Source organism: Peromyscus eremicus, chromosome 18 (genome assembly GCF_949786415.1).
Source record: "Peromyscus eremicus chromosome 18, PerEre_H2_v1, whole genome shotgun sequence".
NCBI lineage: Eukaryota > Metazoa > Chordata > Mammalia > Rodentia > Cricetidae > Peromyscus > Peromyscus eremicus.
This window is the reverse complement of record NC_081434.1, coordinates 1,508,247-1,533,829: the sequence shown is the minus strand read 5'-3', so window position 1 is coordinate 1,533,829 and position 25,583 is coordinate 1,508,247. Positions and strand designations below refer to the sequence as shown.

Here is a 25,583-nt window from a genome sequence, read left to right as displayed (position 1 = left end):
CCACCCAGTTTTATCGAGCTAACATCTCCTGTAGCTCAGATGGGCCTCAAACTCCCAAGTGCTGGATGACAGTGCTGGATGATAGGTGTGTACCACACACCCGGCTCAGACTTCACACTCTCTTCTTCACAGATGGAGAGACTGAAGCAGAGCGCTAACCTGACCAAGGCCCATAGCTGGTGAATTAGGAGAAATGGCCTGCCAAGTAAGGGCTGGCTGACACCAGTCCCCTGAACATTCTAACTTAAAATTCTTGTATACCCAGTCTCTTATGTTTCGTTTGCTTTCTGTGTGTCAGCTCCTTTTAGACCATGACAAACGGAAGGACTTCAAGCAGAAATAAGAAACAGATCCAGAGCCGGGCAGTGGTGGCCCACGCCTTTAATCCCAGCACTTGGGAGGCAGAGGCAGGCAGATCTCTGAGTTCGAGGCCAGCTTGGTCTACAGAGCGAGATCCAGGACAGCTAGGGATACAAAGAGTAAACAAGAAACCAAAACAGATCCAGGAAAATTTGTGGTTTTTTTTTGTTGTTGTTGTTGGGGTGAAGTCACTTGATAATTTTTTCTTCCTTTTTGGAGAGATGGTCTTGCCAAACAAATATTAGGCTCCCTTCCAACTCACAATCTTACAACAGGCACGCGTCACCAGACCCAGCTCGTCTTTTAAGATTTCGTGTATTTTTCCTGCAGTGTGCATGTGCACCACGTGTGTACCTGGTGCCTGTGGAGGCCAGATGTCAGATCCCCTGGAACTGGAGTTGTGGATGGCTGTGAGCCACCCCGTGGGCGCTGGTTATTGAACTCAGATCCTCTGCAAAAGCAACAAGTACTTTAAACCACTGAGCCATCTTCCCAGTATCATCATCTTCTTTTTTTAATGGGTGTTGGTGTTTCCTAGTGGCTGTACCCAGCAGGACTTCAGGGGAGGTTGATTGGACCACAGGCCTGGGCACCAGGTGTTTGTAAGGGTCCAACCAGCAAGGGGTCTTCTGCTCCACCCCTTGGCATTGTTATAAATAGACCTTTGGAATAACGTTCTGGGCTGGTGGGTAAGGATCCAGGCCCACCCGAGTCTATCCTGTGTTTTCTGTTTCTCTCCCCCCTATTTCTAACTAAGTCTCTATCCCTCATTCCTCAAGAGTCCCTGGGGTAAATAATGGTGGGGGCTGGTTCACCACATTTTGCCACGAAACTGGAGTTACAGACAGCTGTGAGCTGCCTTGTGGGTGCTGAGAATTGAACCCAGGTCCCCTGGAAGAGCATTTAGTGCTCTTAACTGCTGAGCCATCTCTTCAGCCCCCTCTTTTTCTTTTGAATCTTTAGGTTATGGATCCAATTCAGAAACAAATGAGTCCTAGGAAAATGCAAAAAAATATTGCGTAGTTCTTCCAACAGCTCAGACATGCCGTTCCTCTTTCAGTCTCAACGGTTCAAGAGATCCACAGACCACACCACTGCACACAAAAAGATAAGTCACATTGGGTAAGTTATCTATGTCTTTGAGCAGAACAGTTCACAAAACAAAAAAGGTTACTTTCCAAATTGGTTCGAGTGTCCAAGAAAAGGTTAGAGAAAATGGCGAGGTGCCAAGATGGGGGGAGGGTCCATGAGATCTCACTAGGCCCTCTTGTCCCAATTGTTGTTTGTTTCCGAGGCAGGGTTTCTCTGTGTAGCCCCGGCTGTCCTGGAACTTGCTCTGCAGACAAGGCTGGCTTTGAACTCAGAGGTCTGTCCCCTCTGCCTCCTGAGCACTGGGATTAAAGGCATGTGCCACCACCACCGCCCCACGCCCAGCTTCCTTTTAGTTTCAGGCAGACAAATGGTAAAAACAAAACAACAGTCCAATGTACTTTCTTTTTTTCCTTTTTTACTTACATTAAATACATCGATAAATCAGCAGTTGCATTCTGTTACCACGATTGTTATGTTAGAAGGAGAGGGAAAGAAAGGCGAACCCTTTCTTAGGAAAAATAAAGGCAAAAAAAGACCCCTCCCCCTAAAAATTGATCAAAAGAAAAAAGATAACAGGAGGGCAGGAGAGAACAACAAAACCCTCAAGCCCAACAGAGCTCCAATGAAGGCAGAAGAGCTGGTAGGAGAAGGGGGCAGCAGCCAGGCCCAGGAGCTAAGGCCAATACTGTTCCTAAGAGAGGGAGGGAGAGAAAAGCCTAGGGAAATGGTTTCCCGGCCCCTAGGCACTGAAACATCTTCACTTTTGTCCCATGGAAAAAACTACAGAGAAGGAATTAAACTTCTACAAGCCACCCTAGATTCTCCACTTGTAAACAGGATGCGCCTGGGTGCTTTGGGGGACTAACAGGTTCTCGGAAAACAAAGTTGGAAATGTGTGCTTCCGGGCCGTGAGAACTAAGGCTGCCCCTGGAAAAGGAAGAGAACTGAGGCCTAAGTGGAAGAACCTAAGCTGAGTCCTTGAGAATCCTGGCTTCATGGATTCCTCAGCTGCTCTGGAACAAAAGGCAGTCTGTAAGCCAAAGGACAGAAAGGTTCTAACTCTAGGTTACTGTGGTTTTTCTTCTGCAAATTTTCCCAAAATTCTGGCTAACACACGAAAGAACTGAGTTCTCTCTTGCCTTGACGGCTTCCCACAGACACCCTAAAACTCCTAACAAAGGATGTAGAGGCCGGAGACTCAGGAAGGACCCAAGCCCTCTGATGACACAAGGCAGCTGTGAGGCACCTTCAAGTCTAGCTGCGCCTGTCAAAGAACAAGTGGCCTCTGTGGCAGGAGCCTAGTGGTACACGGATTCAGTAAGGGGGGAGGAGTGAAGGAGGAACTCAAGATACTAACGAAGAGAAAAGAAGGGCAATAGGAGACAGACCAGACTGTACAGTGAGAATAAAGACTGTAAGTATTTACAGGGAAGTAGAAAAGACATGGTAAGATATAGCAAGTTGAATGTGAACCCTGGGAAGATAGAACACTCCCTTTGCCCGACCCTTCTTCACTCCACTACCATGGCCCTTGCTATTCTGAGGCCACTCCCCAGTTGCTCAGACAAACCTATACCCAAGAATAGACGCATGAATCAGAGGAGGCTAGCAGTGGACACTGGGCTTCAGTAGCTGATACTGTTTTCTATATATTGTGCCTCCCAAACCTCATACATTGTAGATTACATTTAATTAAAAAGGTTGAAGGATAGGTAAATCAATCAAAACCCCCATAAAACATGTATCCTGACTGAACTACCATCAATTAAAGTGCAAACTGCAGGGGCATGGCGTCTGGGGCGAAGGCCATCTCAAGCCCGGGGTAGGGGAAATGCCTATGTATAAACCAGAGGATGGGTATCAGAAACTGGTACCTCCTCCAATTTGATCACAGCAGAGCTAGAGGTGCAGGCAACCAGTGAAGATTCTTTGGAGCACTCTGAGGTCCAATCCCCACACTGGAGTGGGGGTGAGTGGGTGGGGAGAACTACCCAAGAGGCCAGGTGAGGGAAAACAGCCTTGGGATGAGTTCCAGAGCCGCAGATGAACACTGCACCTCAACCTTTATCCAGTTAGCTAATACACCTCCCAACGGTGCCCGCGAGCTCGCCTCCCATCTCACTCCTACCCAGGATCACCCTCCACAAGTCCAACTCATGGGTGCTGCAGTGTTTCACAGACAAGAAACTCCTACCAGATAAATAAAACAAAAAAAGAAATGTTTCCTTACCCCCTCCTGCTCTGAGCCTTACTGTCCCTGCAGGGCCCTTAATGTAACTAAAATTACACTGTCTCCCTTCTCAGTCCCTGGGTTTACCTTTCATCATCTTGGGAAGAGGAGGAAACAGGATCAAGAACCGGGAGTGATGAGAGGTGGAACGGGGAAGAGGCAGGAGACAGAAGTCTTCCCTGCAACACTGGGAAGAACAGTGTGGGCGGGCGGGGAGTAACAATGAGGAGGTCACTGTCTTGCACCTAGAATACGAAGTGAAGAAAGTTTGTTTTGGAAGGAAGGTCCTGGGGAGATCTGACCCCAAACCCCAGAGTAGGGCATAGTAGTGGCAACAGCTGCCTGGTGTTGGTTGCTGAAGCGTTAAAAAGTGCCATGACGGAGCTGTCAGGAGGCAGCCCTTGGGAGCCAGGGCTCAGTGTGCTGTTACCATAGGGGCTGTGTGCTGAGGGTGGGGATGGAGAGGTTATGTTTTAGCTCTCGTGCTAACTCCACACGTGTCTGCTGCTAGCCCCCCTCAGTTGCTACAACACTGGCTCTTGTTCTGCTGGGACTGCTCGTGGAGGTCCACGCCCCGACTCCGGCCTGCCGCACCTCCCAGGTTCTGGGGTTCACTCTTCGGCAACTTCTTTGCTAAAATAAAGAGAATGGAACAGAGCATTGCAGATTTGACTCATGTACACTTTCCACCCCAAACAAAAAGACTGCTGAGTGGGGGCAAAGTAAGACTAAAATAACCACCTGAAGAGGGCACAAATATTTGCAAACCTCAGTGGACACAGGAGCTAAGCTGCCACCAAAGGATGGGAGGTTACAAAAGGACGCGACACTGTTTCTACAGCTGGAGATCGAACTCACTGCTCTACCTCTGACCTTGGGTTCTCTTACTCTGTAGTCCAGATTAGCTTCAAACTCTTCATCTCCTGGTCTCAGCCTCCCAGATGGTAGGATTAAAGGTGTACAGTACCACACCACTTTTATTTTTTGGTTTCTTTTTAATTCTATTTTAAATTATATGTATGTGTGTGTGAGTGGGTATGTGCACATGAACGCAGGTGCCCTCAGGTCAGAGCTGTCGTACCCCCTGGAGCTGGAGTGGTTTTGAGTTACCTGATGTGGGTGCTTAGAAACAATTGGGGGTTCTCTGCAAAAGCAGTATGTACTCTTAATCACTGAGCCATCTCTCCAGCCCATTTTTTTTTTAAAGCAAGGTCTCATGTAGCCCAGACAGGTCTCACACTTGCTAAACCTTCAAGGATGACCTGATCCTCTCACCTCCATTTCCCAAGTTTTGTGATTGTAGGTGTGCTTCACCCCATCCTCACAGTCTTCCTGCTTCACCCCATCCTCAGTCTTCCTGCTTCAGCCACTGCCCCACCTGAGCTTGTACGCATGCTAGTTTGAAGAGTTTGTTTTGATTTGCCTTTTCCCCCCCTTTTGCTTTTGGTTTTTCGAGACAGGGTTTCTCTGGAACTCACTCTGTAGTCCAGGCTGGCCTCGAACTCACAGAGATCTGCCTGCCTCTGCCTCCCCAGTGCTGGAATTAAAGGTGTGTGCCACCACTGCCCAGCTTTTCTTTTTTTTTTTCCCCCGAGATAGGGTCTCTCTGGCTGTCCTGGAATTAATTATATAGACCAGGCTGGCCTGGAACTCACAGAGATTAGCCTCTGCCTCCTGAACGCAGGGATTAAAGGTGTGCACCACCATGCCCAGCTATGGCCACTAGTACAGTGGTTCTCAATCTGTAGGTCGCATATCAGATATTTACATCATGATTCAAACATTAGCAAAATTACAGAACAAAATAATTTTATGGTTGGGGTCACCACAACATGAGGAACTGTATTAAAGGGTCGCAGCATTAGGAAGATTGAGAACCCCTGGCCTAGTACTGATTATTAGTGCAGTTAGTTTCAGATTGTGGCACTCCTCCTATTTTGGCCTCTCAAGTGCTGGATTACAAGAATGTATCACCATGCCCAGCTTTAGGTTTAAGTGTTTCTTGTTTTGCTTCTTTGCAGTGCTGGGGTACTAAACCTTGGGCCTTCCACCTCCTATGAAGTACTACTCTACCACACGCTACATCTCCAACCCCATCCCTATAGTAATTTATAAAAACACATACAGACAAGGAGACAGGAAGACCTCAGACCACTCTGACCTTACCTATTGCCAGGAAGAGATCGTTCACGTTCATAGCAGTCTTCGCGGAAGTCTCCATAAATAATAAGCTGTTGTCATCTGCATATGCCTGAGCCTCCTAAAAAGGATGAAAGTAGTATTGCTTTTTCACTCTCCTGCGGCACTCTGGAGGGAATATTTTACCTTCTCTCCTCTTAATGCCCCTTTGTACCAGCTGGTCACAGACCCGTAATATGGTAATTAGTCCCTCAAAATAAACCCATGTTCACTAAGTTCAACAAAGAGATGTCAGAAATCTGTGTATCCACGTTCAGATGTGTGCACATGCATGCATGTATAGACCAGAGGTTAACTTTGGATATCTTCCTCAATTGCTTTTCATCTTAGTTTTTCAATTCACTGTTTGTATGTATGTATGTTTGTTTGTTTTTCAAACAGGGTCTCTCTGTGTAGTTTTGGCACCTGTCCTGGATCTCGCTCTGTAGACCAGGCTGGCCACGAACTCACAGAGATCTGCCTGCCTCTGCCTCCGAATGCTGGGATTAAAGGCGTGCGCCGCCCGCAATTCACTGTTTGTATGTATGTACGTGTGCATGTGTCTGTACATACAGGCCTGAAGGCCATGGTGTGCTGGTAGAGGTCAGAGTCAATGATGGAGGTGTTTCTCTCCTTCCACCTTTATGCAGATTCCAGGGATTGAACTCAGGTCTCCAGGCTTGCAACTTTACCTGGTAGACCTCTTACTAGTCCCCACCTTATTGTTTTTATTTATTTATCTATTTATCTATCTATCTATTTATTTATTTATTTATTTATTTTTTGGTTTTTTTTTTTTTCGAGACAGGGTTTCTCTGTGTAGCTTTGCGCCTTTCCTGGAACTCACTTTGTAGACCAGGCTGGCCTCGAACTCACAGAGATCCGCCTGCCTCTGCCTCCTGAGTGCTGGGATTAAAGGCGTGCGCCACTACCGCCCGGCCCTATTTATTTATTTTTAAAGATTTATTTATTTATTATGCATACAGTATTCTGCTTTCATGTGTCCCTTCAGGCCAGAAGAGGGCACCAGATCTCATTACAGATGGTTGTGAGCCACCATGTGGTTGCTGGGAATTGGAATTGAACCCAGGTCCTCTGGAAGAACAGCCAGTGCTCTTAACCTCTGAGCCATCTCTCTAGCCCCATTATTTATTTTTTAAATACAGGGTTTTTCTGTGTAACAGCCTTGGCTGTCCTGGAACTTCTATAGACCAGGCTGGCCTCTGCCTCCTGAGTGCTGGGATTAAAGGCGTGTGTCAGCACGGCCCAGCACCTTATTACTTTTGGAGATAATGTCTCTCACCGAACTTGAAACTCACTGTTTTAGCCAGAGTAGCTGGCCAGCAAGCTCCCAAGAGACTCGGGTCTCCAATCCCCAGCACTGAGATTGCAGACATGTGATACCTTACCATGCCTTTTCCATGTGGGTCCTGGAATCCCAAGTCCTCAGGCTTAACCACACAAGTACTGTACAACTGGAACTACCTCCCCAGTGCAAGAAATCTTAATTATGGAGAAGGGTGAACTGACTGGAATCTGGGTTATGGCATGAAAATAGTTTGTGACCTCAAATTTAACTGTTCCTTCCTTCCTGTTTTTACCCTGGTACCCTACAAGTGTTATTTCCTTACCCCTCTGATCTGCAATTTTCTTCTAATTCCTTTAGTCTCCTGGCTGCCATTATGGTCACAGTGCTGATGTATTGAATTTGGTGTACAGTTAGGATGTGAGACAAAGAGTGACTAACATGAGGTTTTCAGGAGACGGGCTTGGAGAAAAGAGGTCCTACCTCTAGAGTGAGAGTGTTAGGGAGGGGCTCTGGACATCTTACCTCGTATTCCACCATGCGCTTGTTGGCGAGGTCGGCTTTGTTCCCCGCCAAGGCGATGACAATGCTAGGGCTGGCCTGCCGCTGCAGCTCCTTCACCCAGGTCTTTGCCCGGGCAAAGGTTTCCTAGGAAAACATGAAGGAGAGAACAGGCAGGAGTGAGTGCTGATGCAGTCATCCCCTCAAACCCAGTCGCACAATCCTCCTCCTCCAGGTGCCCTCTCTCATAATTTACTTCCTCTGGCCTAGTGCTTGGAAGCATACTTGGTACTTTTATTTTGCTATTGTAGAACCTGTTTCCTCTTCCCCACCTAATTTAATTCCTATAGATGCCCACTTACCTGATTAGTAATATCATAAACCACGATTGCGGCCTGGGCACCCCTGTAGTACATGGGGGCCAGGCTGTGGTATCGCTCCTGCCCAGCTGTGTCCCAGATCTCAAACTTGACTGTTGTGTCATCTAGACACACAGACTGGGTGAGGAAGGCCGCTGTGAAGAGGAAAACGAAGATACTGTAAGTGGGAGGATGGAGGGGAAGATCCTACTCCCCTTCAAATGATCTCTTCTCATTCTAAGACCCGTCCCCACCCAGGCCCGTCAATTACAGGCTTAGCATCTCCTTCTGTGTGAATAATGGAACAAGATTAAGATGGCCTCTGAACACTGGTGGGTGAAGGCGGGAGGGTCAGTCAGGAGTTTAAGGTCATATTTGTCTATTTAGCAAGTTTGAGGCCAGTCTGGGCAAGGGAGATCCTGTATTTGTCTGTTTATTCATTTAAGAAGGGTCTCAATACATAGTGCCGGCTCTTGGAACTCATTAAGGCTGGCCTGGAAGTCAGAGATCCGCCCGCCTCTGCCTTCTCAGTGCTGGGATTAAATACAAACAAAAGGCTCAGCAGTCAAAACACTGCTGCTCTCAGGACCTGGGGTTCAATCCCAGCAACCACACGGCTCACAGCTGTCTGACTCCAGTCCAAGGGACCCGACCCTCTTCTGTCCTCCACAGGCACTGCACGTACGCACGTTACACATACATCAAAAGTTTTCTAGCCAAGGAACAGTGAGTACCATAAGCTGTGAAGGATAGAGAGTACACCTGTCACTCACATCAGTCATTCATGTTCTAACCTTCTTTGTTTTCTTTTTTGAGACAGGGTTTCTCTGTGTAACAGCCCTGGCTGTCCAGGAACTCATTCTGTAGACTAGGCTGGTCTCAACCTCACAGAGATCCCCCTGCCTCTGCCTCCTTAGTGCTGGGATTAAAGGTACAAATCACCATCACTGGGCTTGTTCTAACTTTTTTTTTTTGTTTGTTTTTTTTTTTGTTTTTCGAGACAGGGTTTTTCTGTGTAACAGTCCTGGCTGTCCTGGAACTCACTTTGTATAGACCAGGCTGGCCTTGAACTCACTGAGATCTGCCTGCCTCTGCCTCCCAAATGCTGGGATTAAAGGCATGAGCCACCACTGCCTGGCTTGTTCTAACCTTCTTAAGGGGTAAGAGATAATGAAGTGCTAGGCGGTGGCCCAGCACTCGGGGAGGCAGAGGCAGGAAGATCTCAGAGTTTAAGGAGAGCCAGGGCTACATAAAGAAATGCTGTAATAAAAATAATAACTAAAAAAAGAATGAGAATATTTTCAGGGCATGACATACCTGTTTTTCTAGCGCTTGGGAGGTAGAGGGAGGAGGATCAGGAAAACAAGGTCATTCCTGCTACACCAGTCTGGGCTACATGATCCCTGTCTTAAACAAACAAACAAATCCACAAGACTTTAAAGCTTGAGGACAGGCGCTAGGACAGCACACTTCCAAGGTGCAATCCTGTGGGGCTGGCTCTCCCCTTCTCCTTTCCATGGGTTCTGGGGACTGAACTACGGCCGTCAGGCCAGCATAGCAAGCATCTTTACCTTGTAAGCCATCTTGTTGGCCCATATCTCACCCCCCACCCCCATAAGATGGCAATTTTTATTTCTTTTCTTTTTTTTTTTTTTTTTTGGTTTTTCGAGACAGGGTTTCTCTGTGTAGCTTTGCGCCTTTCCTGGAACTCACTCTGTAGCCCAGGCTGGCCTCGAACTCACAAAGATCTGCCTGTCTCTGCCTCCCGAGTGCTGGGATTAAAGGCGTGTGCCACCACCGCCTGGCTTTTTATTTCTTTTTAAAAGAATTGCCACTTATTTGTGTGTCTATGATGGGTATGTGCATGTGAATGCAGATGCCTACATAAATTAGAAGAGGCGTGGGATCCCCTGGAGCTGCCCACCTGATGATGGGGATTCGGGACCTCTGAAAGAACAGCAAGCTCACTTAACCACTGGGCCATCTCTCCAGCATTCCCAGGATATTTTTTAGAGACGGTTTTAATACAGACTTGGCTAGGTTATTAAGTAAGACTGGTAGTGCTTAAGGGCACACTAAGGGTGGGTGTGGGCTTATCAAGAGATCCATCCGATTATGTATTTGACAATTTTGGTGGGACAGTACTGGGGACTGAACATGAAGCTGTGCATGTTATGTTCCTCGTCCTTTTTCTTCTCAATCAGGGTCTTCTTTGTAATGAGGACTGATCTGGAACTCACTCTGTGACACATACAAGTTTTGACCTTGGATCCTCCTGCCTTAGCCTACCAAGGAGCTTAGATTACAGGCCTAAGTGTTTTGTTTTTAAAGGTTTTATTTTAAATTATGTATATATGTTTCTAAAATATCTATTTTTATAAACTACATGTATTGTATGGGTAGTGCTAGTGCCTGAGGCCACCAGGCGTCAGATCCCTGGGAGCTGGAGTTACAGGTTGTGAGCCACCTGAGGAGGCTTGCTCAGATGTGTGCTTTTAACTTCTCAGTCACCTCTGAAGCCCTGGGTGTCTGACATAGGTCTTGTTAGGTGGCCTCAGGCTAACCGGAAATTGAAGCAGTCCCCTACCTTAGCTTCCAGAGTGTTCCCATGTCACCCTGATCTAATTTTATCTCTCATGATGTCACTCAATGGAACTTCATTGGCATTAAGATGATAGGGAAGAGTCGGGCAGTGGTGGTGCACACCTTTAGTCCCAGCACTCGGGAGGCAGAGCAGGTGCATCTCTGTGAGTTCAAGGCCAGCCTGGGCTACAAAGAGAGTTCCAGGATAGTCAAGACTACACTGGGAAAAAAGAGAAAAGGCCTTTACCCCCTGGCAGCAACCTCCCTGTTGGTCTCTTGAGAACTATGATTAGAGGCACTAGCTACCAGGCCCAGCTTTTATTTGTAATTTATTTTGATTTATTTATTTATTTTGAGGCAGGGTCTCTCTACATAGCCCTGACTATCCTGGAACTTACTATATAGTCCAGGCTGGCCTTAAACACACAGAGATCTGTTTACTTCTGCCTCCTGAGTGCTGGGATTAAAGGCGTTCGCCACCATGCTTGACCTGATTTTTTTTTTTTTTTTTTTTTTTAATTGTGACAGGGCCTCATGTAGGCCAGGCTGGCCTCAAACTCTGTATCGTTAAGGATGGTCCTGAACACCTGATCTCCCTGCAGGGTTTCCATTTCTGGGATAACAAATGGTACTGACAGCCAACTCCACAATCAAGTTCTGGATGTTCCTTTCACCCCACTAAGGACACTCACCTCCAATGGTGCTTTCCTGGTACTCGTGGAACTGCCCTTTGACAAAACGTAACACCAGGCTAGATTTCCCCACTGCGGACTCTCCCAGCAGGACCAATTTGAACTGGCATATTTTGCTGGCCTGGGGCTGCCCATTGGGCCTGGCTGTACTTCTGCTAGTCATAGCCAGGTTATCAGTAGGACAGGGTGGAGGGAGGGGATGCCACAAAGCGGCAAAGGGGAAAGGGGAAGGGGGGGGGCTTCCAGACTCCAACAGTCCTGTAGGGAAGAAGTGGATAAAATTAGACACAGGACCACTGAGTCTGCAGCCATTTTTTCCCCTTTAGCAATTTTTGTTTTTCAAGACAGGGTTTCTCTGTGTAACAGCTCTGGCTGTCCTGGAACTCTATTTGTAGACCAGGCTGGCCTCTGCCTACTGAGTGCTGGGATTAAAGATATGCACCACTACGGCCCAGCTTTTTTGTTTTGTTTTATGAAATGGTCTAAAAACTTTGGTCTATAGCCCAGGTTGGCTTTGGAACAATTTTCCTGCCTCAGCCTCTCAAATTCTATAAATAGAGGCATGACCCACTGTACTCAACAGGGTTTCTAGACAGCTCTGGGTGACCTGAACTCCTGATCCTTCTGCCTTCACCTCCCCTTAAGTGCTACAATTGCAGGCCCACATGCACCCTATGCCCAGCTTGTTTTGGATCTCACTGCATAGTACTGGCTGGCCTGGAACTCACTGTTCTGTAGACCAGGCTGCCCTTGAAATTACTGTGATCTCCCTGCTCTTCTTTGCAGTGTTGTGACCACAGGTGTGCCAAGTCTCTTTTCAGAATAAGAACAGAATCTCTTCATTTCCTTGTTCCTAGAGCTTGGTCTGGCAATTATCCAACACCAAAAGATCACTCACACTTCTGATGAGGTCCTAGACAGCTGACATTCAGTGGTAGGGTGGTAGACAGCAAAACAAGAACTGCTCTGGGCAAGTGTGGTGATGTCTATCTGTAATCCCAGCACTCGGGAGGCAGAGGCAGGAGGATCACAAAACACACAACGAACTGCGTCTACAATAAAGACTGCTACCAGAGTGTAACAGGCAAGGGAGCTGATGCGGCAACTGAAAAGGTTTTAATTCCCCACCATATCTTCAGATTTCTTTTTTCTTTTTTTTTTGGTTTTTCAAGACAGGGTTTCTCTATGTAGCTTTCCGCCTTTCCTGGAACTCACTCTGTAGACCAGGCTGGCCTCGAACTCACAGAGTTCTGCCTGCCTCTGCCTCCCGAGTGCTGGGATTAAAGGCGTGCGCCACCACCGCCCAGCATCTTCAGATTTTTTTCTGAGTCACAGCAAATTCAGACTTTAGTCGCCTGTCCAACCACAGGTACACCAGTCACCCAGTATGGTATGGGTGTCTTTTTCTTTTCCTCTTCTTTTTTTGTTGGTTCTGGGGACTTTCACAAGCTAGACAAGTATTTTACTGCTGAGCTACATCCCCACTTTAGTTTTCTTAGCTAGGATCCCACTATATAGTTAGTGTGGTGCTTATTATGTAGCCCAGGCTGGCCTCCATCTACGGGAATTCAGGTGTGGACCACCATACCTTGATTTTTTTCTGTTTTCTTGACTCTATGCCTATATATATATATATATATATATATATATATATATATATATATATGTTTTTAACATTTACACATATACTAATTATTAGTATATTCCTGCAAAGCATCCAAGATATGAAAAAGATACATAGAAATAAAGGGGGAAGGGTAAAAAGGAAGTTAGCAGAGGATGAATGACAAATTACTGTGACCCTGTGTAGACTACTCTACACCACCAGTCCTAGTAATTCTGATACAGAGTATCATTAAAAGATTTCTAAATCGACAGCGAGGTGGTATACACTTTTAATCCCAGCACTCAGGAGGCAGAGGCCAGCCTGGGCTACAAATAAGAGTTCCAGGACAGCCAGAGCTGTTACACAGAGAAACCCTGTCTCGAAAAACCAAACAATAGCAACAGCAACAACAACAACAAAAGCGTTTAAATCACTCATTTTGTGTGTGTGGCGGTCAGAAGACAATTTGCATGAGTTTGTTCTCTCCTTCTACCACATGGGTTCCAGGGATTGAACTCAGGTTGCCTGGCTTTAACAAGAGTCTTTACCTGCTAAGCCATCTTGCTGCCCTCCTTATCCCCCACTCTTCTAGAGACTCATACTCTGGCTGGGTGTGGTGTTGCACATCTGGGAGGCAGAGGCAGGTGGCTCTTTGAGTTTGAGGCCAGCCTAGTCTACACAGCAAGTTCCAGATTAATCTGGCTTCCACGTGATTGTGTGTGCGTACCTACACACATGGACACACACAATTAATTATCCCAAGAAATCTGAAAACTATTACTGCAAATCAGAATTAGTTTGCTTCTTAACCAACTGTGCAGTCTCTCTCGAACTGTGGGCTGTACACCAATAGTGATCTTGAAATCTGAGGGGTGGAACGGAGTTCTCTCTGGCCAGCCTATAGCTATCATTGCTACTGAAGCAATTTTAGATGCCATTTAGATGAGAACTGAATACAGAGGCTCCCAGGGGTCAGGAGATTCCTCAGCTTTGCTTCTGTAATAGAGCAATCATTAAGGTAAAAACCAACCCAGCACAGCATGTAATGTCAGGCCGTTGTCACGAGTGAGGCCGAGCCGTTTGTTCTGCTGTGACTTAAGCCACTGTGACTTTAGTTTCTCACCTAGGCTTCTGCACCTCAGTTTATCTAATAAGTGTGTTTGGGGAGGTGAAGACCGGTGAAGATAACCAAGAATGAAATATGCATTAATTTCCGAAGTTCTACATACATTTAAGAAATCTGTGTTGGGTGAGGTAGCAAATGGCTGTAATCCCAGAATTTGGGAGGTGAAGGCAAGAGGATTCAAGATCACTGTCAGCTACATAAGGAATTTGAGTTTGAGGCCTGCTTTGGCAACAAGTGATCCTGCCTCAAAAAGATAAAATAAAAATATTTTTTTAAAAAGGTATCTGAGAATGAATTCTTTCTAAAACCATCTTTCTGTGGTACATATTCAATACCTTCTAGGAAGAGAGAAGGAACTGTACGTCTAAATTTCAAAACAGATGGCAAGAGCCAGAGATATGGCTCAGTGGGTAAAAGCGCTGTCATACAAGCCTCGTGACCTGAGTCCAATCCTCGGAACCCACAGTAGAAGGAGAGAATGGACCCAAAAGTTGTCTCTGATCTCTATTTGTGAGCCATGGCACTCTCTCACACACACATCATACACATGCACACCCTCACACAGTAATAAATAAAAATGAAATTGTACTGGTGGGATGGCTCAGTGGGCCCTTGCCCATAAGCCTGACAAATGAAAGCTTGATCCCTGTGACCCATGTGGCAGGAGAGAACCAACTCCCACAAGTTGCCGTGACCTACATGCACTTGTATGTACATACACACACACACACACACACACACACACACACACACACACACGGAAAGTTTCTAGTCATTCCCTCATACTTTATCAATTTCAAAGTATATGATCCAAGGGGAAGAACATTAAGCCTCAATGTCTCTTTTGTAAACTATGAAAGCACGGCACTAAGATAGAGTGACCTCTTACAGCAGGCGCACGAGGAGAGTGAGCAGAGTCCTGAGAACACTTGGGTCACAGAGTCCTTGTTATCCCAGAGACTCAAGTCAAGCAATAGCTCACAGGTCACCAAACTTTCTTGCCTCTAAGCAACCTTGGGTGATTAGAGATTAATAACTATTGGTTTAGAAAAGACTACCTCTCACTTCAATATGTGACCTCAGCAATCTGTAACTGATGGGCAACCCAATCTATAAACCATCATTAATCTCATCATGATTATAAAAACATCATTTTTAAATGCAATAACTAGTCTCAAAGATCAGAAGCTCAGCATGATCACACATGCCTGTAATCCTAGGATTTGGGAGTCTGAGGCAAGAGAATGAGACCGAGGCTAGCCTAGAGTACATTGTGAGACCGTGTGTTGGAGACGACTTAGCAGTTAACACTGGTTGCTCTTCCTGAGGACCCAGGTTTGATTCCCAGCACCTACACTGTGGCTCTGTAACTCTAGTCCTAGGGAACCCAACACCCTCCTCTGGCCTCTGAGGGCACTGTATACATGGAGTACAAAGACATACATGCAGACAGATTACCCACACACATAAAATAAAAATAAAGGTTAAAATTTTTTAATTAAAACCTAAAACCACCAAACTTTCGGGGCTGCAGAGGTGGCCCAGCAGTTAAGAGCATGTACTCATCTTCAAGAGGATCCAAGTTCAGTTCTTAGCACCCACGCTGGGTGGCTCACAATTACCGGTAACTCCAGTTTCAGGTGATCCAATGTCCCTGGCCTCCACGGACACTGGTATGCAACTGCCTCTCCCACACTCCAGTGCTGGAAGGTATGCACCACCACGTCTGGCTTTTTTTTTAAATTTATTTATTTTTATCTTGTGTTCAGTGTTTTGCCTGTACGTATGTATGTATGTACACCATATGTATTCCTGGTACCTTTGGAAGCCAGAAATAGGCATCAGATCCTCCAGAACTGGAGTTATGGATGACTGAGAGTTTGGACTGAACCTGGGTCCTCTGCTCAGAACCGCTGAGCTATCTCCTCCCTATTTATTTTGAGTGGGGATCTTATTATGCAGCCCAAGCTGCCTGACTCCTGAGCTCAGAGATCACAGGCCTGTGACATCATTCTCAGTTGTGTGTGGGGTTTTTTGGGGGGGTATGGGGGACTAAGAGTCGACAATGGGCAAATGATCCACTTAAAGGCAAAGAAAAAAGAAGTAACAGTGATCTGGCTGTAAGGAATCACCCATCAACCTCCAGGGTTGATTGGCTGTGGCTGGCGAGGTGGGTGTCACCTTCCTCCTTCACAGTTAGAACAAGGTCCTGGAGAGAGGGCTGTTCTCCAGTCAAGGGTATCACATGCTGCCTGCTAAGATCTACAAACACGTCCAAGGGTAGACAAAGTCACCCACAGCAAAGCAGCAGGTGCCCTCACCTTCACCACCTTCAAACCTGAGGCCACTTTCCATGCAGAACAGAAGCAGCCAAGTTTAACTTCCTCAGAAGTGCAGCTGAGAGGGCCTACTGGGTCAAGCAGATGACCCCAGCACTCAGGACAGTGACAGGAGGATGCTGAGAGTTCAGGGCCAATCAGGGCTACATAATGGTGAGAATCTGTCTAAAAACAAAACAAACAAACAACAAAGCCGAGTACAGCAGTGTCTATCTGTAATCCCAATGCGCAGGAGGCAGAGGCAAGAGGATCATAAACTCAAAGTCAGGCAGGGTGTGGTGGCATCCATCTTTAATTCCAGCACAGGTGAGTCAGAGACAGGTGGATCTTTGTGAATTCCAGGCCAGCCAAGGCTACATAGTGAGATCTTGTCTGAAAAATTAAAAAATACAAATTGACAGCCTACCCGGTCTCCTGAGTTCTAGCCCAGCCAGGGTTACACAGAAAGACCAAAAGAACAGGCAGCTCCACAGACAGCAAGGGCAGATGAAACATCCCTCAACTTGGGAGGACCGGGGTCTGTCCACAGGCCAGCCACCGGGCAGTGACACGATGATGTAACAGGAAAAGTTTCTTAGCCTGCCAGTCCCAACTAGAGCAAGACTGCATTCCTCAGGCCCCCTTGGACTTGTTTCAACTTAGCGTAATTACACTATGTCTATGTAAAACGTCTAGAGGTCTATTATCTCTCAGTAAACAAGAGTTCCCAGTACATGGCCACCAGACTCTGCTCAGTCCGAATGACAGCCCTGTAAGGCCAGTCACCCAGATAAGAGCCAATCCATACTTCAGACAGTCTGCCTCTACTTTAGAAGTAAGGAAATCGAGGCTCGTAAAGGAAGTCAACCTGTCAGGCATAAGTATAGCCAGCTAGGCTGGGGAGTGGTGGTTCACATCTTCAACCCTAACACTCAGAAGGCAGAAGCAGGCAGATCTCTGTGAGTTCCAGGGCAGCCAGAACTGTTATAAAAAGAAACCATCTCTAAAGAAATTTAAGTATAGCCAGCTAAACAGTACTTCTCCCCCCTTATACCACTATACTTTTTCCTTCCTTTCCATCCCCCTTTATCTATCTATCTATCTATCTATCTATCTATCTATCTATCTATCTATCTATCTATCTATTCATTTGAGAGACAATGATTGGTTGTGGCTGTGTACCCTAGGTTGGTCTTTAACTCAAAATCCATCTGTTAGCTGGGCAGTGGCCATTAATCCCAGCACTCAGGAGGCAGAGGCAGGCAGAACACATCTCTGTGAGTTTGAAGCCAGCCCAGTCTACAGAGTGAGTTCTAGGACAGCTAGGGCTACACAGAGAGACCCTGTCTCAAAGAATAAAACAACAGCAAAAAAATCCACCTGCTTTTGCCTTCTATGTGCTGGGATTACAGACATGTACCGCTCGACTTGGCCTTCCTTCACTGTATTTTGTTTTAAACATTTTTGGAGACAAGACAGTCTCAATACTTGTGGTGATGCTCTGGTCTCAGCTGCCCAGATACTGGGATTATGATGTAAACCACTACACCCAGCTCTGCTGTACTTTCTGTCGTTGCTGAAGACAGGCTGGCATGGAAATCACTTTGTAGTTGTAGAGGTGGCTCAGTGGTTAAGAGCAGTGACTGATTGATGTTCTAGAGGACCTGGGTTCAATTCCCAGGCCATCTGGTGTCTGATCATGCCAAGATTTAAAAAAAAAAAAAAAAAGGGAAGGAAATCACTTTGTAGACCAGGCTGGCTTCAAATTCAGATCTGCCTGCCTCTGCCTCCCAAGTGCTGGGATTAAAGTCACCCCCACACCAGCTCTACTGAACCTGTACACAAGCATGCACATGGTGACCAGAGGGTAACCTGAGACCCTCCTCCTGCACTGTCCATCTGGTTTTTTGAAACAGGGTCTCTCGCTGGCTTACCAGTTAGGATAGGTTGGACAGATGACCAGTGAGCCTCAGGACCTGCCTATGTCTATACCTCTCCAGTGCTGGGATCACAAGTGTGTGCCAGTTTTTCTTTCTTTTTTTTTAACATGAGTTTTAGGGATCAAAATTAAGTCTTCGAAAGCCCCAGCCCCTCCACTGTACTTCTCAAGGGATCAGGAAATGCTTAGCTTCAAGAGGGTACCAAATACAAATATGAGTGTACACTGGATAGAACTTCTGCCTCGTTTCAGCTTCAGGAAGTACTGGCTCTGGAACTGAAACACGTCAGGAAGGCAGGCTTTCCCAAGATCTCGTCTCACACTGTTCCCACAGGATGACCACTACTCCTTTGTATCAGCCTGGATAGTTGGCAAAAGGGACACTGGCAATCTGTGGGACCTGGTGAGCTTTTCCAAAGGAAGATGGGACAGAAGCCAACAGACACCTTCATTTCTTTTCCAACCTGGTTTAGACCCAAATCACCAAAATCTTGAACTGAGATTTACACTACTTAGCTCAGCTCTTTAATTCTGCTGGTTAGTATTACCCTGTGAGTCACTGGCTCAAGAGCTCTGCCTCCTCCATGTCCCCCCTGTACTCCTCCAAAAGGCAAAGAGCATGCTTATCACCTATCAGCATGGTAGTGCTAACACCCTATTATTGACCAGGGAAAGATTAGAATGCCATTCCTTTGTTTGTCTGCCTAGCAAAACCCAAACTTATAGGGTTGAGTATAAACATCACCTGTGAAACTGCATAATTATCTTCTTACTACAGCAAAACTCATTATTGCTCTTCAGTCCCAAAGAAAAGCTAATTAAGACCAAGACTGAGAGGCCAGAGAGATGGCTGAGCACTAGACTTCTTGCTGAGGACCCGGGTTCTTACAAGTATAACTCCAGTTGTAAGGGAGTGGACACCCTATTTTGACCTCCAGAGGTACCAGGTACCAGGTAGGCTTGTAGTATACATATATACATGTAGGTAAAACACCCATTCACATAAAATAAAAATAAATGAATTTCTAAAAAAGTTAGGCCTGCCTAGGCAGTAAATTTAAAACCAGTGTGGGCAACCTAGTGAGACCATGTCTCAAAGTAAAAAGTTAAAAAAAAAAATTAAAATAAAAAGTAAAACAAGAGCTGGAAATATAGCTCAGTGGTAGAGAGCTTGGTCAGCATGCTGTATTTTACTGTGTTAATTCTTTACTGTATATACACATACACAAATACATGTATATACATGGTAATAATATATACAACATACACATAAGTATGTATATATTCACACATATTTTTTAAAATGGAAGATCAAAATTGTATTTCTTTAAAAATCTTTTAAACATTTGTTGTGCATGTGTGCACACATGTGTGTGTGCTTGAATGCCACAGTAAATTTGTGGAGGTCAGAGGACAACTTCTGGGAGTTATTTTTCTCCTTCTACAATGTGGGTTCTGGGACTCAAACATGCCTCATTAAGCTTAGTGACAAACACCTTTACCTGCTGAGCCCAGCAATACTGTACTTCTGTTACACTGAGTTATATCTATTTGCTCTGCTAAACCATTAATTTCTCAAAAAGTGGGATTTTTTTTTTAATTATGTAATCATAAATCTTCAGAGCAGTAGTAGTTGTTCATTAAGTGCTCTTGAAATTAAGGCCAAAGTAACCCTTCCCAACCAACTCCTCCCCTTCAGTGCCACTGGGTAGATTTTAGTTCAGTTTAGGGAGTTTTTGACAGGCTTCAGAAACAGTCCTCTTCTTAGGCGCTTTGTGACTACCCTTGGATAGAGGGACCCTGCCAGCAAGATACTGTTGTAATTCTCATGGGCTAACTGCTTTTCCTGTCACTTGTTACTATGTCTCACAAGGCCTAATCACACCCAATGTGACTCTGTAACACCAAGGCAACTCCTAGGGCCTAAAAACAAAGCTCCTTGAGGTTTTTAAAAAAGCTTTGGGTCATTATACCTGTGTTTATCCCTATCCCTGAGAAACAAGTTTAGAAACGAAAGTCATACCACCATACAGCCAGGTACCCACAACCCCTAAACCAAAGCTACATTCTAGCCCAGAAATCTACTTTACTCATCTGGGTGGCTCCTTTTTCAGTAACTGTTCAGTAAATGACTAAATCTTCCCTGAAATACTCTTGGGAAGCAGGAGATTATGATGTGTGGCCCTAGAGCATCCTTCCTCCCAGACGGCCACTGCATTTCCTTACTTTAGTTCACTGTTTCACACGTCAGTTACACTTGGCTTCACACGTGCTGGGCAAGCTATACCACTGATCCGCTCCCACCCGAAACGCCTAGCATTAGGAAGTAGGTGTCTGATGCCTCTCCTACCCGTCTACGCTTCCTTCTCAGAAGGCAAATTTATAACAACACATACAAACAAGCACACCACAAAGGAGTAATCCCTGTGCCACAGCAAAGTTAGAGAAGATATGGGGGATGTCAAGGGCAACGAGAAAAAGCCCTCATCTCCACACACATTCTAACTCGAGGTCTGTGTCTGAATTTCTGCATTGCTGAGTCCACTCTTTAGCTCCCTAAATATGCAGAAGCCTTTGGAAAATAATTATTTTAAGTCATTATGAATTATTTACATCTTAAGTTTGAGCGATTCCTGATACCACCTTTATTCTCATTCTCTGTATCCAGGATCTGGTAAACGTTAATCACACATTCTACCACTAGGCTATAATCCTAGAACCCACATTTTTTTTTTAAAAAAAGGGTAGTGACAGTGCTTGGGACAGTAGGTGCTGTGTAGCTTAGCCTGGCCTTGAACTCAGGACCCTGCTTTAGCCTCTTGAATGCTGGAATCAAAGGCAAGTACCACCATGCCCAGCTTTCAGATCCTTTCCTGAAAGAAGTTTTTAAGGGGAAGCTGGTGGGGGGGACGACGACAATCCCACAGAGGGACACACAGAATAGGTCAGGATATGATCAGGGTTTAAAGACAGTAAAGATTACAGGATGAATACACAGACACACAACCCAGCAGTTTTCTCCAGGACTGGCTGTGTAGGTGAGAAAAGTTGGGGGGAGGTGTTGGACTGAGGTTTTTGCTGGACACTGTACAATTAACACATTAGAGGGCTTCAGAGGGTCAAAAGAGTCAACTGGAATTAATAAGGTAGTAGTATGAAAAGTCTCGATACTTCTAAATTTGGAGGAAACCCAATTTAAAATTCAGAGACATATGGGAATTTCTTGGGTCACTATAACAAGCCGGGTACAAGACCCTCTTCCAAGACCATCACTCTCTGAGATGAGGAAGAAACAGTCACATACTGTGAAAATTTGGGGGTTTCAGATTCTTCACTCTAGTAGACATGTTAGTAACTGTCCCAAACAAAATGATTTTCTTTAATGTTTCCTTCTGCCCATTAAAAAGTTGTGTTCAGCCGGGCGGTGGTGGCACACGCCTTTAATCCCAGCACTCGGGAGGCAGAGCCAGGTGGATCTCTGTGAGTTTGAGGCCAGCCTGGGCTACCAAGTGAGTCCCAGGAAAGACGCAAAGCTACACAGAGAAACCCTGTCTCGAAAAACCAAAAAAAAAAGTTGTGTTCGTGTATTCGGGCAGTTTGTAGGCTACCCAGTGCACAACTGTGTGAGTGTGTACTAAAGAAGGCAAATGATAACTCGGGGACAGGTCTATGCTTGTTCTGAATTTGACAGAAGACAAAATGAACGACAAAAGAAACAATAAATAAAAGAGTATCATAAAGAGGAGAATACTGTGGAAAGAATGACAACAGAATTTAGCGAGAACAGGAAAAAATGCTGGCACATCCCTCAACAGAAAGGTTAGTCCTATTTAATACCTCTAACCATCCTAAATGAAATAAGCTATGTGTGGAAAGACTCGGATTTTATTTCTGTATAGCTTAAACATTTTACAATATGTATATATTACTTTGGTAATTAAGAAATGTAGTGATACAAGCTGGAGAGACGGCTCAGTGGTTAAGGGCACTTACTGCTCTTGCAGAGGACCTGTGTTGTAGGTTCCCAGCACTCACATGGCAGCTCACAATTGTCTGTAACTCCAGTTCCAGGGGATCCAATACCTTTTCTGACCTCTGAGGGCTCCTGCATCCATATGGTGCACATACATACATATACATACACATACATACACTCTGGCACATACACACATACACATAAAATTAAATATAATTTTATATTAAATATAAATATGTAAAATGTATTTTATATATAAATACATTAAAAAATACAGTGATAAATAGCATTAGTATAGAAAGAAAAGAGGAGGTAGGCCCCTAAGGGAGAAACCAACAGGGTCTGATGATAATATGTTAAACTGACAGGTCCAGTAAACCTCCCCCTTCTCATATATATATATATATATATATATATATATATATATTCACATATATGTATGTATGTATAGATACACACACACACACACACACACACACACACACACACACACACGGGAGGAGGGGACTACCATTTGTCTGCCATTCATAATCCATCATCTAGGCTGCTAAGTCTGAGAACTGAACACCCACAAGTTGTCCTCCGACCTCCACACATGTACTGTGGCTCACATAGGTAATACAGGTGCGTAGGCACACGCGCACACACACACACACAGACAAATGTAATACATTTTAAAGCCATCTCCGTTCTCTATAATGCTTCTTTCCTAAATACCTCAGGGTTTGACCTAACTAGCCAATCACACAAAAGTGCCTCCTGAAGAAGTGGACAAGGGAAAAGGAACGATGCCAACTTTCTGGGAGGGAACTTCTCAACTCTTCCCCAAATCCCCGTAGGGATATCACCTCACAGTTCCAGGCATGGAGACCTCCATTAACTGTCTAGGAAATGCCCAAGCATTTCACAGAAACTTCAGAGAAGTTTCAACAAACATGGTCCATTTTTTCGGTGGCTGGGGATCGCTAAACCTCTTTCCATGCAGATGACAGAGTCCCCCAATTTTACGGAAGAGTTAAGAATAGTCAACCCAGACCACATTATGGAGTGGGAAAGACTGGGCAAAGCACCCCCAAATTCTTAGTTCTTTCTCAGTACATGCAATAGAAAAAAAAAAAAAAAACCCACCAAACAAACAAAAAAGCAAGCTGCAGTCAAGACCAGCTATGAGGCCAGGGCCAACTAAAGTTGTTGTTGTTGGGGGGCTGGAGGTGGCTGAACCTGGAGCCACCAGGAGCCACGGAAAACATGGTTTTACCTCTGTCTTCATTCCTACCCCTCGAGTACCCCAAAACTTCAAACCACCCCATCTAAACACTCAAGGAACAAAAGAGTAAGGAACTCCAAGACGCAGAGCCATGCCTCACCATCGTTCCAGAAGTTCCCATAACCGATACCAGGCCCTGCCTCTACTTCCTTCTACTTCGATCTAGCTCAGTAATGCATTCTTCATTTACAGAGGCTCTCCCTCCACCGAGACCAAACCCCTCTCGGCCACACCGGAGCGCCCCCGGTTCCCTTCCCAACAGCCGCTCTCCAGCTCGGACGCCCCGACCGACCCTGGCCGTCCCCAGAGACCCCGCCTCGGCTACCCTCGGGGCTGGGCGTCGCGCTGACCCCTCCACACCTCCTGCCAAACGGGCTTGCCCGCCCTCGCCGGCAGGTCCCCGGCCCCCCAGCTCCTCCCTCCGCACCGCGGTGCTCCGGGTGCCAGCAAGGCCGGCCCGGGTCCTCACCGGCTCCGGGTGCCCGCGCCCGGCCCCCCGAGCGGCCGCAGCCAGAACCCGGCCGCCTCCCAGACCAGGAGGCTGGGCTGCCAGCCCTGCCGATCACCTCCTCAGCGCCCCCACTAGGCCTGCCGGGGCGGCCCCGTCTGCCCTCTCCAGCCCCGGCTCAGGCCCGACCCGCCCGTGCTGCAGGCCAGGCTGCGCTCCTCTCCGGACCTCCTCCGCCTCTGCCCTTGCGGGCTCCATCAGCTCGGTACCTGGGGCTCCGTCTCCCCCGTCGGGCCCAAGCCTGTGTGGAACAGACAAACAGCTGCTGCTCAACCAAACCTCCTGCCCCCTGCTCCTCCTCCTCCTCCTCCTGCCGGCCGGGGCGAGGGCTCCAGCCAATCGCAAGATCACCCGCCTCCCGTGGAGGGTGGGCCATATGCGCGCTCAGCCGCCAATCTTCGGGAGAAAGGCGGGCTTTGGGGGCTCTCACCAATCACTACAGTGAGAGATTTGATTGGCGAGGTCGCAAGCCAATACCTAGGCGCGAGGCCTTGAGGATTGACGGAGTGAGGAGCCACTAGAGAGAGAGAGCCTGAGGAAGAGGGCGGTGCAGCACTGACAGGCACCTGTGTCGGCCAATAAAACCTCGACACCCGTGGCACCCCTCCCCCGCCTCTTGACTCGTAAACATCTAATCAGGTGAGTGAAGGAGGCGGGTGAAAAGGAAATCCTAACCAGTACTGGGAAGTCTCCGAACTTGAGTGGCAGGCAAGGCGAGCGCGAAAGCAGCCCTAGAAAGGCTTTGGGTCGGGCGTGGTGTCGCATGCCTGTCTAATCCCAGCACTGGGAGGTGACGGCAGGATTAGGAGTTCTAGGTCATCCTTCCTCACCTAGTGAGGCTAACCTGGGCTCCTTGAGACAAGGTCTCAGTGTGAGAAGGAAAAAGAAAAAGAAAACAAGCTGGGGTTGGTGGCCCACATCTTTAATCCCAGCCGTCTCCAGCTCAAGCGGGGCTTACCCCAGTGCCCCGCCTTCCGGGTCAAATTAAGAAGTGAGGCTGGAGACCTCCCAAGGACCTGAAGCCAGGAACCTCCCCGCATAAGGTCTTTTTAGTGGAGCATTAGGGAACAGGAGTTTTTGGGTAGTCTGAAGACACTTGAACCTCCTAAATTTTCATATAATTGATATTTCCTGAATTGTGGGTAAATGTGAATGAAACATTTAGACAACTTTGCTGAGGATTTTCTGTAGTAGTGAGGATGGAGACTAGGGCCTCGGGCAGGCCAGGCTGGAGACAGGGCTCAAGCTGCCTGGAGGAGCTCCGGGGCCCTCTCCTGGCCTCTGCGGACACCCGACACTCCCGCTCACATACTCAAACATGTACACATAATTTCAAAACCCAAACACACACACGCACAAATGGTAAAAGCTTCCTTCCTGGGAAATGGGGTGTTGGGGTGACTCCCCCTGAAGCCCGCTCAGTCAAGTTGCTGCTAACAGGAACACTGAGACAGTGTTCTCCATTCATGTGCACGTGTGAGCGGGAAAAGCAGGGGCTAGCTGGTAGGTAGGGAAAAGTAGGAAAGGAGCTAATTTCCCTAC

The 25,583-nt window shown here is 46.6% G+C and overlaps 1 protein-coding gene across 1 annotated transcript; it reads right to left on the bottom strand.

Annotated features, from left to right (window-relative positions):
- Positions 1-1,847: 1,847 nt before the first annotated feature.
- Positions 1,848-24,353, bottom strand: Rab5b (RAB5B, member RAS oncogene family). Its single transcript, XM_059245241.1, has 6 exons — positions 24,251-24,353; positions 11,302-11,559; positions 8,030-8,181; positions 7,692-7,814; positions 5,849-5,942; positions 1,848-4,315 (listed from the first exon to the last, which is right to left on the bottom strand). The coding sequence occupies exons 2-6, from the start codon at positions 11,462-11,464 to the stop codon at positions 4,200-4,202; spliced, it is 648 nt and encodes a 215-aa protein (XP_059101224.1). The 5' UTR covers positions 11,465-11,559; positions 24,251-24,353; the 3' UTR covers positions 1,848-4,199.
- Between the last annotated feature and the right edge of the window lie 1,230 nt (positions 24,354-25,583).

Coding starts and splice junctions, on each gene's coding strand:
- Rab5b (XM_059245241.1), bottom strand. CDS start 11,464: ATGACTAGCAGAAGTACAGCCAGGCCCAATGGGCAGCCCCAGGCCAGC. Junction 8,182..11,301: donor CCAGGAAAGCACCATTGGAG/GTGAGTGTCCTT, acceptor TCCTCTTCACAG/CGGCCTTCCTCACCCAGTCT. Junction 7,815..8,029: donor TTTATGATATTACTAATCAG/GTAAGTGGGCAT, acceptor ATGTTTTCCTAG/GAAACCTTTGCCCGGGCAAA.